The 23,269-nt window shown below is 40.8% G+C and overlaps 1 protein-coding gene across 1 annotated transcript; it reads left to right on the forward strand.

The window, feature by feature from the left end:
* The first annotated feature begins 2,688 nt into the window (after positions 1-2,688).
* On the forward strand, positions 2,689-19,409 carry TNFRSF11B (TNF receptor superfamily member 11b). The gene is made up of 5 exons (XM_009809644.2): positions 2,689-2,892; positions 12,344-12,713; positions 16,364-16,558; positions 16,879-17,103; positions 18,287-19,409. Exons 1-5 carry the CDS (start codon positions 2,863-2,865, stop codon positions 18,673-18,675), a joined length of 1,209 nt encoding a protein of 402 aa, XP_009807946.2. The 5' UTR covers positions 2,689-2,862; the 3' UTR covers positions 18,676-19,409.
* Positions 19,410-23,269: the final 3,860 nt, after the last annotated feature.

Here is a 23,269-nt window from a genome sequence, read left to right on the forward strand (position 1 = left end):
CATTCAAACTGCAGTTTAAACCTTGTTAAAGCGCAGTTCTTCTCTGAAAAGTGACACTAAAAATGGCAGTGTGGGATCGTGTATTTATTGTCTATTTATGATTTCCAGATCAAACATGCTAAGTACCACTATATAGTTCCCTTCTAACATCCACAGCCAGCTCCACAGACTCCAGTGAGAATAGATAGTTGAAACTTTCATGTTCATGTATCATTAAGATGATGGTCTCCTTAGCATATGTCCAAACCTGCTGTCCTCACTGAAACAGATACACCTTGGCCCCCTTCCATTTAGCTGAATGAGCTCAAGGAGGATCTGTTTTCTTCTCATTAACCTGTGTCAGTTTTTTCACTGCTTATGGGAATAAAACATCTTTTCAGGCAGATCAGCAAATCTAACTCTGAACACAAATATACACAAAGCAGATGCGCTGAAGAAGATGCCACTTCTTAACCATAGCCACATTTTCACCTGAAGAATTTTAATGGCTTTTTAATTTGTCTTCTGGTCTGTTTCACAGCATAAAATATTTTGATCTTTACAAAATTCTGATATGAACAATATTCTCTATATACATTAACCTGTTTAAACACGGGCTTATGAGCTACATTTTTATTTCTCTAGGGAGCCAGCGGTTGTGTATTTATGGCTGGCCCATTCTCTGAGGGAATAAAGCTAGTTTGGCTTAAATAACTTCTGCTGATGGAGTTGCTATAGCATTCTGGTTGACACTTAAAGTTGGTCACTATATGGAGAATACTGTGCTCATGCATAGCTACCCTTACACGGTCATAGACTCACCGAATCACAGAATGATAGGGCTTGGAAGGGACCTCTGCATATCATCTAGTCTAACCCTCCCACCAGAGCAGGTTCACCTAGAGCAGGCTGCACAGGAATGCATCCAGGCAAAGACGGCCATTTCCGAGAGTCCTTCCCCCTACCCCACAATGAACACATAGAAATGTAGAGGTAGATCCTGATTATTGGCACTACTGTCACTGTCCCTTTATCTGGGCAGTATGTTCATAAATATATCTAGGAATAACTGCTAAGTACTAACAGGCTCTGAAAAGATTACAGGAACAGTTACAGCATCCATGCAAGCTGCAACAGGAACTGAGTGGTGACTACTACCCAACAGATGCCAGCAATACTCCCTTGGCTGGTAGGGTTTCCATGCCAGTTTTCACATCACCTCTTACAAAGAACTAATCAGTAATTCAAGTGTCTTGAATTTTTACCGTCCTGACAACTGTAATCAGCATCTGTTTCAATCTGAGGTTGTGCTTGATGGCTGTTCAAACGGTTACAGATGTGTAAGGAGGAATGCATGGGGCTGTCCTTGAAGACGATGGTTTGCTGACTTAGTGTAGCTGAATTTTTGTGAAACAATATGCAGGCTTTTTCCACCGTGCTCTTTTGCCAATCCCGCACAGCCTTGTGACTCAAAGGGGCAAAACTGCACAAGCCAGAGCCAATGTGGGCCCCAGATTTCAAATGCTCGAGAGCTGGAATATCCAGAGCTGAGGTTTCGGTCTGGCCTGTGCAAAGGGAGAGAAAACCATCTGTGAAAACTGGAGGCACATCTGGGTTTGGCTTCTACCCCAGGATCCCACAGCCTCCCATAATCACTTTCTGAGTATCTGCAGGTTGGGAAAAGAAATCCTTTCTGTGCACCTTTGCTTGGGAAGCAGAGTTCAGCTCTGCATCTGGTGCACACAGGTTCCCTGGAGCTTTCAGGGAGCCCTCTGAGAAATCCAGGGAGGCAAGACCAGCAGGGTTTAATCCTCACAGCTTCCGAAAAATGCCCTTTTCTAACTAAAAGCACTGCATGGCAAGTGGGGGAACGAAGAACAGGCCCCTGAGTGGGGCCTCTCCTGTGGACAAGGGCTTGCTGGTAACACTGAGCCTTCCCTTTTTTCCGACCCGGGATGTCACTAGAAAATCACAACCGCACGTGCAAAAGCCCCGTATCGTTCCCGTTCCCGCAGGTCTCTCTCTCCTCCTCGCAAAGCCCCGTATCGTTCCCGTTCCCGCAGGTCTCTCTCTCCTCCTCGCAAAGCCCCTCGGGGCTGTGCTGGCCCGCGGGCGGCCCAGGCAGCTGGACACCCGGCCGGTCGCGCAGGCCTGCCTTGGCAGGTGGCAGGGGCAGCAGGGCCATTCCTTGCATTCCTGCCTCAGCAGGAAAGTGAAACTGGTGGGGATCCTCCTTCCCCTCAGCCTCCCCCTCCCTGGCCTTTGCTTCCCGGCCAGCCCCGCTCCTGGAAACCCCTGGGGAACAGAGCCTAAAGGAGCCTCCTTCCTCCCCAGGAAATGGCAGCCCCGCGTGTGCTCGAGGGCTCTGCGGCGGCAGCCGTGCTGCCGCAGGGCCCTGGGGCTCAGCTTCCAGCAGCGATTTTTAACCGTGCCTGCTGCGAGCCCGGGGTGCTGAGGGAGCTGCTGTCCCCCCGGGGCCCGCGTCTCCCCTCCAAGCCAGCTGCTCAGGGGAGAGGAGGGGCGGACAGACAGCCAGACAGCCAGAGCCCAATTAAACCCTCCCCTGGCCAGCCCCCGACACTCCCTCCTGCATTTTCCAGTCTGTGGTTACAGCACTCAAAGGGTTCCATTAAGTCATCAAGTTTTACAGGTTCCTTAAAAAAAAAAGGGGGGGGGGGGGAGAGAGAGCGTGCGAGAGAGAAAAGTTTGGTCATGGTAGGGAATGAGTGATCAAAGCTGAGCCAAAGCTTCCTGTTACACCGGGACTATATATATATCGTGTCTTTAATGTTGGGGGATGTAAGCAGGCTGCTAGGAGACTGGAGCAGGAGCTGACTCTCTGCCTGATTTCCCAGCTCGCTGAGGTTTCTTCCACCGACCACAATGAACAAGTTCCTGTGCTGCACGCTTGTGGTAAGTCCATTCAGAGAGTTAGATAGGCTTTAAGATGCATTACAGCTTCAGAGATCAGGCTGTAAAGACATATGGCTTTTCATCTGGGTTTTTTTTGTTTTGGTTTGGGGTTTTTTTGTTTGGGTCTTTTTTTGCCTTCTCTTCGTTTTCTTGGTAAACCCTTTTCATTTCATCACGCCGAGCTTTCCTGGTGAGATTTGGAGTGCGATGGACACGTCCAGCTCCAGGGAGGCAACAGGGATTTTCATCCCATTCTTAAGGTAGTGGCATGATTTGATCTTCTTTTGCCTTTTTTCCTATCTTCCTCTCTCCTTTTGTAAGGCTCATCATACCGGGCTGACTGTATCTAGGAATGAATTTAGAAACACTAGGCTGGGATGTTTGTTTCTGATGTACTGAAGCTCCATCGCTGCCTGTCTCTGCACTCTCTGCTGCAGTGGCACTGGTCAGTATCTCAGATACGGGTCTGGCTTTCTTACTCGGGAAAACCACTGTGAACTCCAGAAAAAAGCACAAGCATGTGGTGCTTGTTTTGGCTTAGAAAATTCAGCTTCATGTGCAAGAAAGTGATGAATTGGTAGCTATGTCAGTAGCTATTTCAGAAGAAGTTGTGTTATTAAATCCAGTATAAACCCATGCTTTAATAAGTTTTTGTTTACTTGGTGATTTAGCAAGGTACTTCCAGATGCAAATTTAGAGTTGTTACAGTGCAGTAAATATTTTAAAATGTCATTTAATCCATTTAGCCGTATGGAATTGTATATGATGTCAGATTAATTAAAGCCTGCATACAGACAAATACTGTGTAACATCTATTTGGAGGCTATTAATCTTTTGGATAAGAAAACACTCGAAGAAAAAACATTAAAAAATAATACTCAGAGCAGGCTGTTACGCATATGGCTGCGCGGTAACTTGTTCCTGGGTTGTTTTGGTGAGTACAGTGGCATTAATGTTGTGGCAGAGTGTTAGAACTGAGATCCATTTATTTTAAAAGCTTTTTATAAACGCAATGAGATTTCCAGGATCTGATGAGTAATGCATGTTTATTACTCTCTCTACAACTTTCTGAAAGAGCTTTTTGAGAAACAAACCAAAGTAATTAATGGTGCAAGGGAAGCAAAAATTGTCAGGCTTGTGGTCAGCAAATTGAAACGCAGGACAACTTTTTCATCTCCTGTATGATATTATGCTTTCTTTGTCTATATGGAAGCATGGAAAGTTAATCTGGGAATTTCAGCAATAGTCTGTTACCAGCTTGGCTTCTTATCTGTGGCTGTCATAAAATAATCACATCAGTATTTTGATTTTGATTAATGTAATATGCCTGTTCATGTTCTCCCATAAAGTAATAGCATTTGGTGAAGTTCAGCATAATCCTCTGGCAGATGAGTCTCGGAGCTGAAATACATCAGTGGCAGGAGTACATACCAGAGAGCTTCATCATTCAGCTCTTTTTTTATTATTATTTAAAAGCAATTTATTTAAAGTTATTGTGACGTTTAAGTACTGTCAGTGAAGTTTAAGTACTGTCAGATGTACTAGAGCTCAGAAAAGTAGTTTTAGTACCCGTTTTATAAGAACACTTGTAAGAGGCACAACAGCAGTTCAAAGCTGAGTGTGTTTGGCTCACATAGCTTAAACCTAGTTTGGAGACACCATACCTAAAAAAGAGTCTTTGGACATGATGTACTTTCAGCCTTGGCCTCTTTGCTAAGATTTCAGAAAGGGGACCAGCTGTGGTGGTGCATGCATGTACGTGTTGTTTGCTGGAACACTAAAACTGCTTGCAAACAGACAAACGTTATGAAATCGGACCGAATTGAAAGAAATTTCCCAGAGCTGGATCTCGTTACTTGTCACGTAACTCTCTTGACCCTTAAACTTGACCTTTCTCTATTTTGGATGTCTGGGTGCATGTGACATGCTTTTTCTGGCCGGCCTGTTGGGTTTGCTATGTGTAGGCAGCAGTGGCTTTGCAGCCCGCAAGGGTAGGAGTTATCTTTCTGTCTGACTTACTTTCTGTCTGTCTGCATGTGTGTTGGTTAAAAATAAAACAACAAGGTTACCAGAAGAATTTTTAAAAGATATTGTCACAATTTAAATAATACCCACTGTTCAAATCTCACAGAAACTTTAACTTTGTTCCTTCTGTATTTAACTTTTCTGCTAGTAGGTTTACTACTCTGGCGGTCTTCCTGGAGAAAAACACCTGTTGGCACATAACACGGGACATACTGTTTCTATAGCTAGATGGTCAGTTGTTAGTAATTCTGTTCAGTGCAAAGGCAGACTGTAGTCATGTTGGTAACATCCCAGGTTTGGGTTATCTCTAAATCTTGCCGTCACTCTGGTGAATAATGAAAAATACGAGTTACAGATAAAACACTTCATTTGGTGAGCAGCTAGTTAGTCTTTTCTGCTTTCTCCCTCCACACACTTCCAGGCAAATGTAACTCATATAAACAAAGACTGTCAATTTAGCACTTCTTTGATAAGATGCAAAACTGCTCTTCAGCTGAATGTAATTTTCCTACCACTGAAAATGAAACAACAGTTTAGACCCTTGAATTGCTTTGTAAATGACAACTAAGAGGGCCTTACAAAGTCTCTATGAGATTTGAATTGTTGACATACTGCTTTACTGACAGAGAAACAAAGACAGTGGTTGATAGTCTCAGTTTCGAATACAGGTGGCTCAGGAGAGTCACTAGTTACATTCCTTATGTAAAACAGCAGCCCTCAGTTTATAAAGCATCTTCCATACAAAAGTAGGTCCCGTTATGTCCCAAGTGAGTGGATTGCATTGAAGTAGTTGGCAGAATGGTGGAACAGTTTTATAAGCTAAGCTCAAACCAGCGAAAACTACTCCATTTTAGCTTTTGTTGTGTTCTTGATGCCCTGCTGTGGTCTGCCGAAAGGTGCTTTGTCTGGGCTGTCCTCTCAGTGAGCCTGCAGCAAGTCATGGGCTAAGCAGTGCTTGCATAGCTGTTGGCCCAAAGAGGTTAAATTTGGTGATTGCAGGGGGCCCCCCAGAACAGCAAGGTGAGGAGGATGAGAGTTGAGTATCTTCCAGATGGATGGGAGTAATTTCTCTCTAGATGACAAATATTTTACAATGGTTACTTGCAATAGACAGCCATGGATCTGATCCAGCATGACACTGTCTTGTACTGGATCTAGAGATACTGTTTTGATTTGACAAGCTATTGATTAGGAGGACCTTGTTAATACCATTCAGTGCTATATTTTGCCACTGGGATTTTCCTGGGGTCTGTGCATGATTTCAGTGAGGCCTTCTGGCTAAGGGCTGAGGGTAAGTGAAGGCCTCCTGCCTTAGCTTTGTCCAAATACTTTGTGTAGAAAGCAAAGGAGGAGAGTTGTGAGGTTTTACTTTGAACCCAATGCAAACACTAGGAGCAATCTGACAGATGCCTTGAATGATTATTTATCACGCAGGAAAATATGCTTCAGAATAGTTGTGGAATGCAAAACAGAAACAGATTTATCTTTTTCAGCAAATTAAACATTTTCCTTTGGTCTATAACCCAAAACCACAAAGCCAGGCTATATAAAAATATTTTCATATGCTGAAAAGCCACTTTCTTTTCTCTCACAAAGCAGTGATTTAAGGGGATGATGCTTGAAGGATTTTTGCTTTATGTGTTTTGTCTTCCTGTTCATTTTAATTCAACAAGAAAAAGCAAGCAGCTCTTTGCCTTACATTTAAAAATGAAAGAAAAGGGTGTGTACTTTTTTTCCTGCCCAAGATCAGAAATGAAATTTCACAGTCACATTATTTCTCATTCAAAAGCTTCTTCTAAGGGCTGAAATAAATGGACTGCACAGGCCTTTTATGTTAGCATTGTGTATGCTGTCATAAAGATGGTATGGAAAAATATAGCTTCAGGCCTAATGTGTTGAGTGACACAATCAAAGAATTGCTTTTTAACCTTGGGTAACTCATTTTGAATAAGTTATCAGTATTTACTTGCATGACACTGACTTACACTAGACTTGTATTTCAGTATTTACAGTTCATCCCAATTCCTCACACAGAGACAGCCATCCTGAGAGGTACCCAGGATTTGACCCAGAGAGATGGATGAGGACTGAGTTTTTCAGTCCTTTCAGAATTGAGCCCATGACATGAGAACTGAATTTCATCCAATAGGTTGATAGATGTAGTTAATGATACTAGACTTTGTTTTGGTTTTGTTTTGTAGTAATTATTTTGTTAATGATAGCATTTCATACTTACAGAACAAAAAGCCCCAACCTTTGGGACTGTTTTTTTAAATTGAGCCTTGCCTTTCACTACCGCTAGTAAAACCATTTGCAGTTGAGTGCACTCTGAATCAGACTAACAGTTAATTTGTTGAGATGAACAAGATACTGAGTGTCATTGGCTTCCATTGGTGTTGGGATATAAAGGATTTGCTTAGGGTTTAAAATTGAAAGAAACTGCCTAGATCTTTTCCCCAGCTCTTCCAGGAAACCAAATGGCGTATTTGCTTTCAGAAGTGCATTGAGAGCTATATTTAAACTACTTGGGTTTCTTGTACCTGCTTCCCAGTAAAAGGCTGTTCCCAAACTTCCTCTGACAAGAGAATCCCCTTTTCATTTCCAGCATTATCATTTAATGGAGAAAGTTATTCTCTCACTGTGTGTTCACTGTCTATCTGTACTGAATCTATAGGTACTATTTTGACTTGGCAAGCTATTGAACCAGTCAAGGTCATCTTCAAGATGAAGCTCTCCATTTTCTTCTAAACTTTTTCTGTACCTTCTCCAGGCTGAATTAACCTTTCCTAAACAAGGATGAACAGAATTTTATACAATCTTCTGAATGACAAATCTGTGACTTTGGCCAAGTGTAGCACTGATAGACTCCAGCTTTGGTTTCTTAGGGGTTAAAGGGTGAACATGCTCATTGCTCCTACTTCTGACTCCAGTAAACTGAAGCCAGACTTCCAGTTTCTTCCTCCTTTCAAACTGGAACATGTGTTCTTCTCCAGCAAGGGCAAAACAGGCCAGTGCCAGCATGGTTATAGGAGAAATCCTGCCTTCTGTGAAGCTTTTAGGAAGACCAATGTTCAGAACTAGTAAGTTCTGATCATGGTATTTTCATGTGCTCAAACAGTGGTATTTCTTCCAGCAGAGATTCTAGTACATAGCCCACCTTTTAAGTATGGGCATTCAGGTCAATCAGAGGCTTTATGTGGCTGAGAATCTGCCTCCAAGTTGGTCATAGCATAGTTTAGGAGGAGAAATGTCCGGAATGACATAAAATGCATTTAATTGCTGTTTTAATTTGATTTGGGAACATGCTTTTTAAGGGCCTCTCCTGACCATCCTTATTTACTGTATTTTAGTTTGCACATCAGAGCAGACTTGGAGTGCACAAAGTGGATTTGCAAAAGTAAACTGGATTGATGAAAGTAAATCCAGTGACGGACTCCAGAGACGCTCCAGATGCATTGTAACCACTAATACATGCTCAGTCCATGAGAGCAGACTGAAGTTACTCCAAAATACCCCCTGTGAATCATGCATAATATGGATGTCAGGTGCTCGGCACCATCTGTTCTGCTCTACAACTCTGCTGTAACAGGTGATCCAACTTGCTAATGTAAGCACAAATTTAGTGTGTCTTAGGCCAGGAGAAAGGACAATTTAGTGACGCTCCCCTCTAACTTATTCTGTGAGGTGGGGGACAAGAAGAGTATTTTCATTCTGTTTGTGCCAAGTTGCTGCAGTAAAGCTACTAAAAATTATACTTAATGACCTTCCACTATTCTTCCTGCATTTTTGCAAAACTTCTGAGAAATATATTGCTTTTACTTTGGCACTTGATGTAGGTTTAAGGATAACTTCTGATTTTCATGTTGCGTATTAATATTGACAATACTCATCTGTGCTAGGTGTTTTCAGTCGGCATAGAAGACAATCTTGCAGATCTATTATCTTAAGTATTATTAAGGGACCTACAGTAGTCTTCTGAAGAAATGTGGTATTGGGGATTGGAGTCTAGAAATGCACTTAACAACATACTAATGGCTGTACTGGGTCTAAGAAAAAAAATATCTAGAAAAAATGCCCTAAAAAGGCCCATATACTGTCTATGGCAGGGGTTGATAACTGATGCATAGACGAGATGGAAGAAAAAGGCAGAAAAATAGTGATATTTTTCAGAAAAACTCCTCCAGACTCAAGCAATTTGTGGTTTGGGATTTCCTGATCAAAAGATGATGTTTATGTTTAATAGCCCTTTATTATTTCCCTCCATTACTATGTCAAGTAACATTTTGAACTCAACCGTTTACAACGTCCTGTGACAATGAGTTGCACAGCTCACTGTACTAATAGGATGATAGTAGTCAAACAGTAACAGTAATGGTAATCTAGCTCTATGTTGAAAATTATGTATAAAATGTTCGCGTAAAATACTGAGATACTCATTGCACTTACAGCTTCAGTTTGACGGAAGAATCTTTTGTTATAAATGTTTACTAAATCAAGGAGTTGGATCCTGCATACATATGGCTCAGCCACTAGCGGATGGATTACTGCGCCTACATGTGTGTTTCTGGGAAAGAAGGGAAGACAGTCATGATATGCTTTTCTTTTAAAAGCACAAAGGAAAAATCAAATGCAAAGACTGATCGTCCTTTTAGTGATGCTGATTTATTAATCCTATTATTATGTTTATTGCTTGTGTTCATTTAGATTAATAGCATTCTGGTTGCCATTAGTAGTTCGTAGCTATTGCTACTTCCAAAGGCAAAACTTCGTGTGGTCTCACACATGTGTTGTTCAAGTATTTTTTTGCTCAATTTTTAAAATCAGTTCCTCTCAAATTGTGTTGAATTATTTTCAATTTCTATTGGCATGCTTCACATAGCTGTAGGTTCTTTAGGAAGCAGGTGCCTCCATTTTTCCCTACAAAACCCATGCTCTCAGACTCTGATTATTGAATTTGAATTATTTTTAATCTTGAAACATCCCCTGCTGCAAAGCTTCTTTCTCATTTGCCTCTCATATGATTTCCAATGTTGAGTAATGGAATGGTTGAGTAAGGAAAATAGAGAAAATCTTGTTGTTCTTGCTCCTGCATGTTGCAGAGGGGAGTTGAGCAGTCATGAAATGGTTCATCTAACCATTCAGCACCTGAAAATGTGTCACCAAGGGCAGAGGCATGACCCAGAGGAACAGATTCTGCTGCGCTGACAGCTTGGGATTTGTTGTGAGCCGTACGTTTCAGAGAAGGAAAACTGGTGTTTCTGCAAAAGGACATGCTGCCTGCATGTCTGGTTGCTGTCCCTAATAATTTTCACAGTGTCAGATTTTCATCTGCGTTGGGTATTGTCTTGGTTTTCCACAGACATCTGCATGAAATGTGGGTTGATCCTTGTCTTTGTAGCATCCGTGCTGCATGTTGCAGTCTGTTATGTTCTGCAAAGGAAATGCATGTGTCCGTGCAAGTCTTGGATTCTGGGATGCTGCATTAAAACTGTAAAAGAAAACCTGACTGTTCACATCAACGATTAATGGGATTACCAGGACTTCCTTATTACTAGAGTAATAGCTGTAGATTTACCAAGGGTGGATGCATTTTTCATCAATGGAAAGCCATTCACTATTAAAAAATGTGCTGCACCCTCTTGTTAAATAGATCACATGAAACAGATCCAGTCATTTAAGAAAAATGGAGCGGCACATCAAACTTCAGAGAATAATAAGGAATTTCTCACAATGGAAGAGATTGTGCATTGAGACCACAAGAAAAAGTGGGATCTCCTCCTGTAGAAATCACAGATCGGTCAAGTTACAGGGCTTAGTCAAGGGTAGTTAGAAGAGGCTATGGGGAATATACATACTGTGTGCATTTCATTCTTCAGCCTAAGTATAGCTGTATAAAAAGTGGATTCATAGACAGACAATGGGAGAATGCACTAAAGAATATTTTCTTAAGGAGTAAGAGTTCCTAATTTAGGCACCTAATAGTACTTGGTGCAAATGCTGTGACTTGTGTTAAGGCAGATGAACGATTAAATTGTCCTTTCCAACCTTAATAAGACTATCAATTAAGAAGTGCCGTGCTGTGGCAGAAGTGAGGCCCTTAGATGAAGCCTCTTTAGGAAATACAGAGTCTGAATGAATAAAAACAGTTAATTCCACTTACACTTTGGCGACATCTGCATTGGGAAGGGGCAAAATATGTTATTGAAATTGAATTGAATTGGCGACTCTGTATTAGCTGACTGGGATTAAAATAGCAACAAAGACAAGTCAGTTGGATCTATAATTTGAATGGACACATAGAAAAAAATCTTCATTCAGAGCCAGTTTACTTCATCTTTATAAAATGTACAATTTTCAGAAGAGCAGTGGCATGTCGGTCATGCAGCACTGGGACAGAGACAGGTTCCCAGTGGGGAGAGTGAGCTGCCAGCAGACCTCATGGGTACATAGGGAGTAAACCCAAAAGTTATTTTCTTGATAGGCTGGTGGAATCACAGAACCAAATTTTCATTTACAAGACCAAAATGACATGATATGGAGGTTGTCTCTGCAGAAGGGCAGGGTCTTCTCAGATCACTAGGTCCCAAATTGCACTAGGAAAGCAGACTGTTGCAGGAAGCAGAAGTGTAGCGATCATGACGTCTGCTGGTACAGAACCAGATCCTCACGACAGCCGTAAGCCTGTGTTTTTAGATAGGAAGTGAAAGCAGTAGCCTGGCCTCTTCCAGCATGCGCGATTAAGTCCTTAATGTACCCTTCATAAACTGGAGCATTTTTTACCTCTGTCTGGAGCTGCATCTTCATACTTGACATAGCTGCCACATTTTATCCCTAGAGCTACTGCATTTCAGTGCAAGATTAAATGGAAAGTATCAAAACATAACGTATATTGTTCTAACCATTCGTTGCTGGTAAAAAGAAATATTGTAAGGAATCCCCTTTAAAGGTATCTGTGGTAATGGTGCAGTATGCTGGTCAGATTTGTATGCTCAGATACCATTTCTTTTGCATCTGAAGTACCTGATACGTAAGAGCACAGGAGTGCATAATCCCCACCTTGCTGTGTATCGAGCGTGTTGCCAATGAAACTAATAGACCAGGTTCTCTGGTGCCAGGTGGTAAAAGGTCATTGCCCAGTGATATTAAAAGGGTGTAAATGGAGAAGTATAGGATCTACATCTCTGGAAGAACAAGGAAGTACTTATGTCAGGAAGATTTTGCTGGATGAGATCCTAAAACTTTCCTATTCTAAGATAGATATGGGAGAGTCCAGAAGCTGGCTAATATTTTATAAATTTGTAACGCAAACATTTTTTTGAAGATAGCGATATGATTAGACTCATAAACTCATTAAAATGTAGGTTTCTTTGTGACCATGGTGCTCCCCAGAACTAAAGCGAGCTATGTTTTATTTTCCTGTTGCTAGCTCTTGGACATTTCTGTTAAGTGGACCATCCAGGATGACTCTCCCCCCAAGTATCCCCATTATGACCCAGGGACATCTCGGCAACTGCTGTGTGACCAGTGCCCTCCTGGGAGCTACGTAAAGCAGCACTGTACAGCCACCAGCCCGACGCAGTGTGCCCCGTGTCCGGATCAGTACTACACCGAAGAGTGGAATAGCAATGATGAATGCCAGTACTGCAGTACTGTTTGCAAAGAGCTGCAGTACGTCAAGCAGGAGTGCTCCAGCACGCAGAACCGTGTCTGCGAGTGCGTCGAAGGCAGATACCTGGAGCTCGAGTTTTGTTTAAAGCACACGGAATGTCCTCCTGGCTTCGGCGTTGCACAGCCAGGTATGTACCGCTTGTCAATACACACAGACTTAATTGGAGCTCTACCGCACGTCAGTGACTCGTGGCAGTTACACGATTAGGAAAGAGGCTCATCCAGATGAAATTACAGGACAGTAAATTGTAAAGCCAACTGAACCTGTTCCTAGTCTGCATCATATGAACTGTAGCCAACGGAACATTTCTCAGTGGAATACCCTGCTCCTACTGTAATATATAACTTAATGGCAGTAGCAAATGTAGCAAATTGCACTCTAATGAGAAACATGATGGATTGCCCCTTTTAAAGGAGCATTATCTGGAATGTAGTATTTGTGTGTGTGATAAATAATAATGTTTTTCATTTTGAAATCTGCTGTTTCAAGCAACTGTATATCTTGACAAACACCAGGAGCACTACATGTTTAACACCAAATGTATAATTATAACAATATTAATATAGCTCTAGCATCACAGCAATATGTGGTAATAATTAATTATCAGCATCCTAAATAGAACTCTTAGGGAAACCGTTACTATTATCAAACAAACAACCGTTTCTTTGTCAAGCAGGCTGGCATTGTGCTGTAGGTCTTGTGGGGATGCAGAGTGAAGCGGCGCTTTTCAGTGGAGTGTATTCTTCATTTAAGACAACATAAATTTTTAAACCAATAATAAGTTCTTCTCTCAAAACAAAATATGTCATTTATCATTTGGCAAATGCCATGGCCCAGTTTAGCTCCGATATTTAATATAGCCTGAAAGAATTGTAAACTGTCATTGCACCAGAGATTGATAACTGCCTGGAGAAGAGCACTGAGGAGGGGAATACAGAAAATCAAAGTGTCTCAGACATGAACCCGTAGGCAACCAATCTCCAGACTACAGAATTACTTCCCTAGGAATTACGTATATACAGTGAGAAGCACTAGGGCTGTCCTGTCCATTTTAGAGCTATGCAGAATGACAGGTTGGGAGTCCTTTCTTGGGTTATGAACATCTCACTGGAGAAAAACTTGGACGTAAGGAGTAATGTTGCTGATGTAGCTGCTCACTAGTCCCTGAGTAATTGGTTAACTAAGCATTACCCTGATGCTGTTGCCACTGTTAAGCATTTCCACTGGCAGCTACCCCATTTCCATATTATAAACCTTCGTTAACCTAAATAGTTATACCGAGGGGCTTGGGTTACTGAGGTTCCACCATACCTCAGCAGCAAGTCAAAAGGGGACAGAAGCAAAGTTCTTAGAAAGACCAGTTGGGAGATGAACAAAGAAGTATAAATTGTCTGAGCAGCCAGCCTGCTGCATCCCTGCGAGCACAGTGAAACTATGGCAGACAAATTTGAATCCCTCAGTTCAAAATGAAACAGACTTTGGAAGAAGATAAATTGTTGAATTGTGTATTTTATTGGAAAGTTGGTTTCCAAAAGACCATCAGAATGAACCAGCGAAACCCAAGCAAACCTCAAACAAGGAATGAAAACATTGTAAAAATAATTGCGTCCCCCTGCGTCAATAGTTTTTGAGGTGAGGCATCGACTAAGAATTTAATAAGCTTGGACCACACTGTGTTCCCGCTTTCTGCCATATGATAGCCTTGAACTTTGTAACAATGCAAATTCAGGTGAAATAAAACCTAAGTGTAGAAAAATATGCTTCCACTGCCACACAGAGAGATGGTGTGGTCCAGTGTCTCATTCAAAGCTTAACACATTAGAAATCTGTTTCCTCACTGCCGGTTGCTCATGATTACGTTGGGCAGATCACTTTACTTCGCTAGTCCCCTTTTGTGAGTGTAGTTTAAGGTTTTGTGCCTTTCTGCCGCAGTTGGCCCTGTATGTGGCAGAGGATTTAGCAGCAATGTGCTGGGGAAGCAGCACTGCTATGAGACTGCACTATCTCCCCGGCAGTGGCTGCCGTTTCCCTGGGGAGAATGGGGGATTCCAGGCAAATTGGAGGAAGGGCAGCCAGGCTGTGGCGGTTTGTGCCCTGAACAGGAGCAGCCAGATAAGCAGTGAAGAAGCAGCTGGCAAAGCTGGGAGGTGACTTTCTGCTCAACCCTGAGAATGCTGATGGATTACCCAGTTAATTTCCCTCTTGTGCCGCAAAGGTTATACGGGAAGCTCTGAGCAGAACGACGCATAGTTTACAGGGACTCTCCTTTCTTCCCCTTCCTTGCTGCCAGAACACAACAGCAGCATGTCTGTAGCAGGGGAAGTTGCTAAAAGTTCAGACTTCTCAGCAAAGCTAATTGCTGCCTGCTCAGGTGCAGTTGTCGGCTTGAGTTCTGTACAACCCGGAGCCGCAGGCAGCGCACATTGTGCACGAAAATGTAAGGGCAGACACTGCTGCTGCGGGTTGGGCGCTGGCTGTGGAAAGCGGAGGTTTTGGAGGGTTTGGCAATATACAGGGTCTCTGATTTTCAGATGCACAACGAAGAAATTCTCCTTTGTTTTCACTTGCTGTCTGATGAAAGAAGTGCTAGGTTGAGTGTATGCAAGTGGTATTCTTTATTTCACGGCTGGTTGAAAACTGGAGATTCGTACCCTTTTTTTCTAAGGAAATGCCCAAAATATATAAAATTTACTTTAAAACTAGCATTAAAATAAGCAGCCACATGTAAATACTTCCAAAATACACTAGATGGAGGCATTTTCTTATTCAATTTCCAATTTTTTTCAGAGAATATTAAGCATGTGCTTAAGTTCATGTTCAATAATGCAATATTAGATACTAGACTTTAGGCAGTTGCTTAAATGTTGGCCGAATAAAGATGAATTAAGATTGAATATACAGCATTTATTGGTGCTGTTATTTTCCTGCCACTGGTGGTTAGACTGCATTGTTTCAGATTTCATGCATTAATTTTCTTCCTCTTTGTCAATGTACTAGAACCATATATCGTCATTCTATTGTTGTATCATATATTTGATTCTATTGTTGTATCATATATTTGATTCTGAAGTAAAACTCTGCCTTATAAAAGTAAAACACCAAGCAGAACATATGTTTGTATATTAAATATTTTTGCTATATTGGATGATCTAATTTCTTTGCTTTAAATACTATTTTGTTCAAGCCCAGAAGAACATTCAGAAATGTTACTGAAATTCTGTTCTCCTGTATAATTTAATATTTGAGCAGGGAAAGTACTTTTCAGAGGGTCTTTAGTTGATATTTAGTTGGGTTATATTTTAAGCTAGAACTAAAGTAACCCATTCAAGTAAGGTTCCGGGCAGATATTACAGAATATGATTTAAAGCAGTTTCTTGTGCCATTTAATTATTTTACAGAATATATGTACAGTTGAAGGACGAAGGTCAGACATCATGTAATGTCTGAATAGACTCAAGTAATTACTGATTTAAAGATACTACTTTACTAAATTACTGACTTAATCAGTAATTACTGATTTTAAAGTTGGTAACAAGTGCATGTAAGAGTACTATTTACTCTATTACTCCAGCATGAACATCATTCTCTTAAAGAATCTTTTATGTTTGTAAAAATTATTTTTTTTTCTAAATGTGATTCCTTCATAGATCGGAAATGTGAAAAGCAGAAGCATGAAAATTTTGGGAGGAATATTTTCTTTTATTTTTGTATTCTTGTAATTTTTTTTCCCTGTTGAGGTTACATGTAATTGGATGCATTGTCTTCCTGTTTCCACAGGTACCCCTGAGAGTGACACTGTGTGTAAGAGATGTCCAGAAGGATTTTTCTCAAATGAGACATCATCCAAAGCAGCCTGTCTAAAGCACACAAACTGTAGTGCACTGGGCTTCAAAATAGCATTGAATGGAAATGCAGTTCGTGACAACGTCTGTCAGGAAAATACAGATACAGCACCTCAAAAGTGTGGAATAGGTACATGTCATATTAAGGAAGAGTGCTCTGAAAACATACCTTTAATTACAGTTAAAATTAATGTATCAGCATTTATGATAAAAATATCTAGTTTGTTAGCCAATTGCCTGCTATGGTGATGGCCATAGTAGGGTTTTAATTATTATAGGTCAGACCAGATGGAACTCAAGCACAGAGAGCGACAGCATTATAAAGACCACTTCTAAGTTTGTTTTTTAAACATTTTTTCTTATCATCCTTGCTGCTTGCTCTTTTTCCTGAGACAAGCAGGGTAACAGATCAGAACAACTGACGTATTCTTTTTCTCTTTCTCATTTCAGATGTAACCCTGTGTGAGGAGTCTTTGTTCAGGTTTGCTGTTCCTACTCATCTCACACCTAACTGGCTGACCATACTAGCAGACAGTTTGCCTGGGACAAAGGTTAGCTCAGAAAATATCGAAAGGATTAAACAAAGGCACAGTTCTCAAGAGCAGACCTTCCAGCTTTTGAAATTATGGAAGCAGCAAAACAAAGAACAGGATATGGTCAAGAAGATTATTCAAGGTACCTTATTTTGATAGCACGTACATTAAAAGCAGCCTTCTAAATGGCTTTTTAAAAATTGCTTGGGATCAAATACCTCCTGGTGATGTGTTACGATCTGAGGAGGACCTGCAGGGCTTGGCTGAGATATATCTACGCAGTAAGCACAGTGAAGTCGAGGGGAAGCAGGAAGAGCATTCAGCTTCTCCTGATCAGTCAAGGACTGAATTCTTCCCAGACTTGTAGCCCTCTTGAGAGCGTGTGTGGTGTAACAGCCACGATCCCCTTTTGAGACTGCACAACGTATGAAGAATTTTGATCAAGTGGGGACTGTTATATCTGGGAACTGTTATATCAAGTGGGGACTGTTATATCTGAGCAGTGGCTGTTGAGGCTAGAGGGAACTGGATGCCTGCAACTGAGAGTGCAATTTGTTTTCTATAAAGTAGCGATTGACAGCTCGGACTAGGAGATCTATTCACGAAATGGGAATGCATGGGAGTGAAGAATACACAGACAGGCTTTCCCTTCTTTTTCCCTTCCGGTACCTATTTGTCATGCCAATTCACTGCTTTGTTTGCGCTGAATCTGCCAAGACAGGTGTCAAAGGTGAAATAGTGCTGCAATGTTAACACCGAGGTTTTTATGAGAGTCAGGCCAACTCTTTTCGTGTAAGCCACCATCAACAACTGCCACATTCGAACGACCTTTTGTCCACTCCCAACAGATTTGAAAAATGCTGCAGAAATGTTTTTTCTCCCTCTCCTTTTTACTACGTACGCTTATGTCAGACTGCGAAGTGTCTAGAATACTTCAAAAAAAGAGAATTACTATTTTAGCAAAGCTTGCCTAGACATTTCTGAAGAAGAGCAAATTTTTCATTTACTGAAACCAAATATTAGGAGTCCTATCACATAGACAGAACATTTTATAAGATAGATGAAACAAGCATATAGCAATAAACACTTGCTACTAAGTTTGCTTGTAATTTGGGGCTGTTTGTATTTGCGAAGTTGATTAACTTCTTAATTGCTTTTCATAATTGGAGCCTTAAAAAAGGCATTGCTGAGAGAATTATTTGAAATAAAGTAAAAAAAAGAATTGGGAAGGAGTATTCACCTTGAAATTTTTGAAGTTTTTTTGCAGGCCATGGTAAGGTTGCAATGCATTGTGCTTATCTCTCTTTTCTTTTCACTTTCTATAGATATCAATCTTTGCGAAAATAGTGTCTTAAAGCATATTGGCCATCCGAACCTCACCTTTGAACATCTCAACACACTGATGGCAAGCTTACCAGGCAAGAAAGTGGGAAAAGAAGATATCGAGCGCACAATGAAACTATGTCAACCTACAGAGCAAGTTCTGAAGCTTCTCAATCTGTGGAGAATAAAGAATGGTGACCAAGACACTATTAAAGGTTTAATGTATGGACTGAAGCACTTGAAAACATACCACTTTCCAAAACGAACCATCCAAAGTCTGAAGAAGGTGATTAAGTTTCTTCACAGATTTACAATGTATAGATTATACCAGAAACTGGTTTTAGAAATGATAGGGAACCAAGTGAAATCAGTGAAAGTAAGATGTGTCTAATTCAAGATATTTTTCATTCTCCACTATTTTTCCCTAATTACTGCCAGCAGTAATTAAACTGGAACATTGTTTCCCTACATTATGTCTTACTATTTATAGAAGTGCCTGACTGGAATAGCTCTAAGTCTTTTGCAGTGTTTTTGGAGGGTTTTTTTTCATAAATCACTTTTGTAAAAGCTATTAACCTGTTGATAACACTAAGAGCCTGATTCTACATTTTTGCACATTTGGAGTTGAAAAGCCTCACTATAGTCACTAGATGAGAAAAGAATGCCAGATCAGGCTCTACTACAGTATTTGCTATTTATATTCTTCGAGGAATAAACATTTTTGTTGTACATATTTATTAAGTTAAATGGAAATTGTATGAGACTGAATTTTAGGAAGAGAAATGAAAAGCACACTGTATATTTTCTAGTTAAACAAAAATGATCCCATATATTTTTCTGGCAAAATTTTGTAGCATGCTCTAAGAGTTATTAATTTCTTTACATTTTGTATTTAAAGTATTATTGCTTAGTTTTATTTGTATAAGTTGTGGTATCTTTTGGTAGGGATTTTTTAATTTATCCAATGATTTTAACTCAAATACAGTGAAAATAGAGCATAAGTGACCTGAATATTTAAATATTCTGTGAGGAAGTGAATGTACCGTATTTAAGAAGCTGGATTTTTATATAGAATTTCATAATCTTATTTTATAAAACAATTAAATTTTTCAGTTTACTTTTTGACTGGTGTTTTACTCCTGACTCTGAAGTAGGAACTAATAACAAAGACAGACCATGTGGATTTCGTGCCTTACCCTGGGCTTGCCTCTCTGCTACTGTCTGTCTGGTCTAGTAGTTAATATGTGAGCCAAGTAAATATTGACCAGCACTGGATTTTCATGGTCTCTGTACAGGTGTAAAAGAAGGTAAAAAGTATGAAAGGTTCCAGTTCAGAGGGCCCAGGTGGTTGTGATAAAATGAATTAAAACACGATAGATGCATTTGGCCCAGCATCACTCCCGGTCCAGCATCATTCTTGGAGAGCTCACAACCTTTGCCCTAACCACAGCTTGTAATTTCATGGAGGAAAGATGATGCACAGCCCTAATGGGCTTGGAAAGCCTCATGCATTGCCACTATGTTTAAACGAAGGGAGCATGGAGAGGTCACATAAAAAAAGGAAAAATCATTTACCATTGCCCTCAGCTACAGAATGAGGCACCTGCAAAGAGATGGGCCCCAGAAAAAGGGAACAGGGAGTGTGTGAGTGTTGTTATCAAAAGCTCACATAATTTTAAGGACCAGTGATCATTCACAGTGCAAGCCAAAGGCTTTGGTGGCTGCAGAGGGAGACTGTACTCTTGTTTTTTTCTTTAAACCACATGAACAGAGCTTGAGTATTCAAGAAATTCTTTTGCCTTGTGTAAAGGAAGGGAAAGCCATCAGCATTTAGCCTTGTATGACAAATATTCCTCTATTACAGATGAGAGGTTCTCTTCTCTAAGAGAAAGAGATTCCTGGTAGATACGATAGGTGCTCATCAGAATTGCTCTCCTTACAGAGGGTACAAATGGGACATATGGCTTTAAAATACTTGGGTTTCATTTTTCACTGAATTCTCACATCTCTTTTTGTATCAAAAGGAATAAACTCCCTTTTATATTTCATATGCTCTATATTAGCATCTCATTTATCAGTGTAGCTGAGAAATGGTGCTGAACAAACAAAAAATTCCTAGTTTTGTGTTGATTCATTTGAAATAATTTACTTACTTTTACAACAGAAACTGTTTCTACATATAATTAAACGATGGTAACAACAGAGACTCAAATCTGCAAAATAGAGACCAAATGTTTCCATGACTGTCAGGTGAGGAGGTTTGGGGTGTTGTAGGTATTAAAATGAGAATAATCATCTTACTGGCAGCGAAATGAAGAGGGATTCCACACACGTCTTACAAACATTTCCATCCTAATCCTTTCTACATTAGCTCTGTTTAATACAACAATTCAGCAATCGGCAGTATAGTTATAGGATCAAGTAGTAATATAGCTAAAAAATGTGTCAGTGGAATCACTTTAACAGAGCTACTGGCTGGAGAAAAGCACAGTTGCTTCTTAGTACGTGGTACTGGTTTTAATTTATACTTTTACACTTCCATATTCCAACAAATTATATGTCACTCTCATTGTAAACAACACTAAATGTTTGTGGTCCTTTATGAATGACAATACTGAAGAAGGTGCTCAGAGCCAGAGAGTATAGTTTATGCTATAGCTACCATATGAACATGCTATACTTCACTACAGTGGAGTATAGCCTTGACTGGATTTCCTGTGAAACTTTAGCATTAACCTATTACCTGTGCCTTTTAAAATAGGGTGGGTTTTTTTCCTAACCACGAAGTTACACCTGTTTAATGAATTATACCTGTTAAAGCTGATTCAGCTAACCAGGTGCCCATGCTCAGGTAGACACTACTCAGCCAGTTTATCCCTCATTTATCAATTCAGCTTCGCTCAGCTGGAAGGAATCGAACACTTCACATCCTGAGCAGGCGACACTTAAACCATATTCCCTTCCCCAAAGAGCCTCCAGCCCAAAATAGCCAAGACAAACAAAAGCGAGACCCAGGATAATGAGGGAGAGGGTGAGGCAAACAGAAAGTGGGAGGGTTGCCTGGAAAAAATGTGGGTTTGGGGTGGTAGTTTGTTTTTCAGGGAAGGTTGCAGGAGGAAAGAGGAGGTGTGTGGCGGCAGCAGGTAGGAGAGGGGTCCCCGTGTCTGTGACAGAGAGGAAATGCTGTTGTGGGGAGGCAGAGGTGGGGGGAAGGAGGGAGGTGTGAGGGCTGGGGACAACCAGCCAGAGCTGGGCCTTGGGGGTGACAGGAAGAGGGATGCTGTGCTCAGGGTACCCTGACCTGCCGGGTACCAGTGCCTGCCCTCCTCCCAGCCTGGCTGTGGACCAGACTCAGGGGAAGGCAAACGTTTTGCCAGCCACGGCTAGCGGTGAGGCAGCCCCTGCCTTGGGGTGGAAAGGAGGAGAGGAACGGGGAGGAGAGAGGAGAGTGCTGCCTCCCCTGCCTCCGCTGCGCCCGGGCAGGGACAGGGTTTGTCCTGCTGTGTTGGCTTCTCCTTCACTGAGAAAAAGGAAAAGCAATTTCAGGAATATTTGAGGGAGACGGTGAGATGGTCTTTAAGGCAGGTTCTTCAGCTGTCATCTGTCCAGCCGTAATCTCAAAGAGTGGAAACAACCCTCAGCTACCAAAAAATACCATGGGTTTAAAGCAGAGCCTTACGATTTCAAAATCTTCTACAATGCCGTTTTTTAGATCTTTTTTTATATGCACTTGTCCTCCAGCGAGGCAGTCTCTTGGGTCCCAGAAAATACACCATGTTTTGGAGTAGGAGGGAAATTAAAGAAGAAACTAGATATTAAGATCTTTAATCATCTTTTTTTTACGCTGTGCACATCACCAAGCACAATAGATTCCTGGTCCCTGACTGTGACTCATGGATGCTCTCATAGTAAAATTACCAAACAATAGTGTAGCCTGCTATAGACTGAACATTTAAAAATAAACCCAGTTATTAGATAGCTTTTAAAAAGTTTAGAGAGCTGGATAACGAAGGTTCAAAGAATTGGTTAGGAATGCGCCCGTCTGTAACCAAACACCAGATATACACACACTTGCACACATGCACATTCACATACCCCATACGCCATGAATACAACTTGTACTGGGGGCTTCAGGCCGTAGTGATGAATTCAATTCAATTCAATTCAATCAATCAAACCCTTCATTGCCCTCAGGCACCCATCCTGCCCGTTCTGGTACAGGTCAACGTTGCCACCTCCAAGGCAGCGGTATCTGGTTTGCTTGTGAACCACCTTCAAAGTGCCCAAATTTTCAGCCTTAAAGTAATTCAAAACTGTGGCTCAGAAACAAGCAAATATTTATAGAAAACAGAACCAGCAATTTCTGCAACTATCAGAAACTATTCAGTTTTGGACAAATGTCAAATATAGGAAACAGCCACCCTCCAAAGTATTTCTTTGTTGAAATAATGTGGAGAAGCAAAAAAATTGGACAAAAATAACTGGAAAAAAAAGAGTTTTACATTTTTCTTCCTTCACCTTAATTAGATGGTAGAACCAATATTGGCAATAAGCTTGGTAGTGAGGAGGGATAAAAATATCTACAAAGCTAAGGCTGTAGTCATTGTGTAAGTGACTATTCCTAGCAGAGTCAAAAGACAAATCTATGGGAAAGGGCTATAAGAATGGACTCAGAATTGCAATCAATTGAGTAATTCTATTTTTATATTAAAGTTTTGAACTGAACAAAACTTGAGACAAAGTAAAGCAGGTGAACGCAATGTGAACGTAGTTTATTCCACTCATCATCATCCTCATCCCTTGTATTTATGGCAAGTTTGCGTAGGATTCCTCTGTTTGTCTTTTCACATTTAAAAAAAGTTCTTTCATACTACCAGGTTATTTTTTTTAAATCATCCTGACCTTTAGTACCTAGGAGGTTATTTAAAAGGAACCACATGATGAAAGATTGTGGCTTTGGCAATATTTCTTATATGAAGAGGACA

The sequence above is a fragment of the Gavia stellata genome, chromosome 3 (assembly GCF_030936135.1).
Source record: "Gavia stellata isolate bGavSte3 chromosome 3, bGavSte3.hap2, whole genome shotgun sequence".
NCBI classification, from domain to species: Eukaryota; Metazoa; Chordata; class Aves; order Gaviiformes; family Gaviidae; genus Gavia; species Gavia stellata.

What these genes read in the sequence shown, in the direction of transcription:
- TNFRSF11B (XM_009809644.2), top strand. Translation starts at nt 2,863, where the DNA reads ATGAACAAGTTCCTGTGCTGCACGCTTGTG. An exon ending in CTTCGGCGTTGCACAGCCAG is followed by an intron (nt 12,714 to 16,363) that starts GTATGTACCGCT and finishes CTGTTTCCACAG; the next exon opens with GTACCCCTGAGAGTGACACT. An exon ending in ACCTCAAAAGTGTGGAATAG is followed by an intron (nt 16,559 to 16,878) that starts GTACATGTCATA and finishes TTCTCATTTCAG; the next exon opens with ATGTAACCCTGTGTGAGGAG.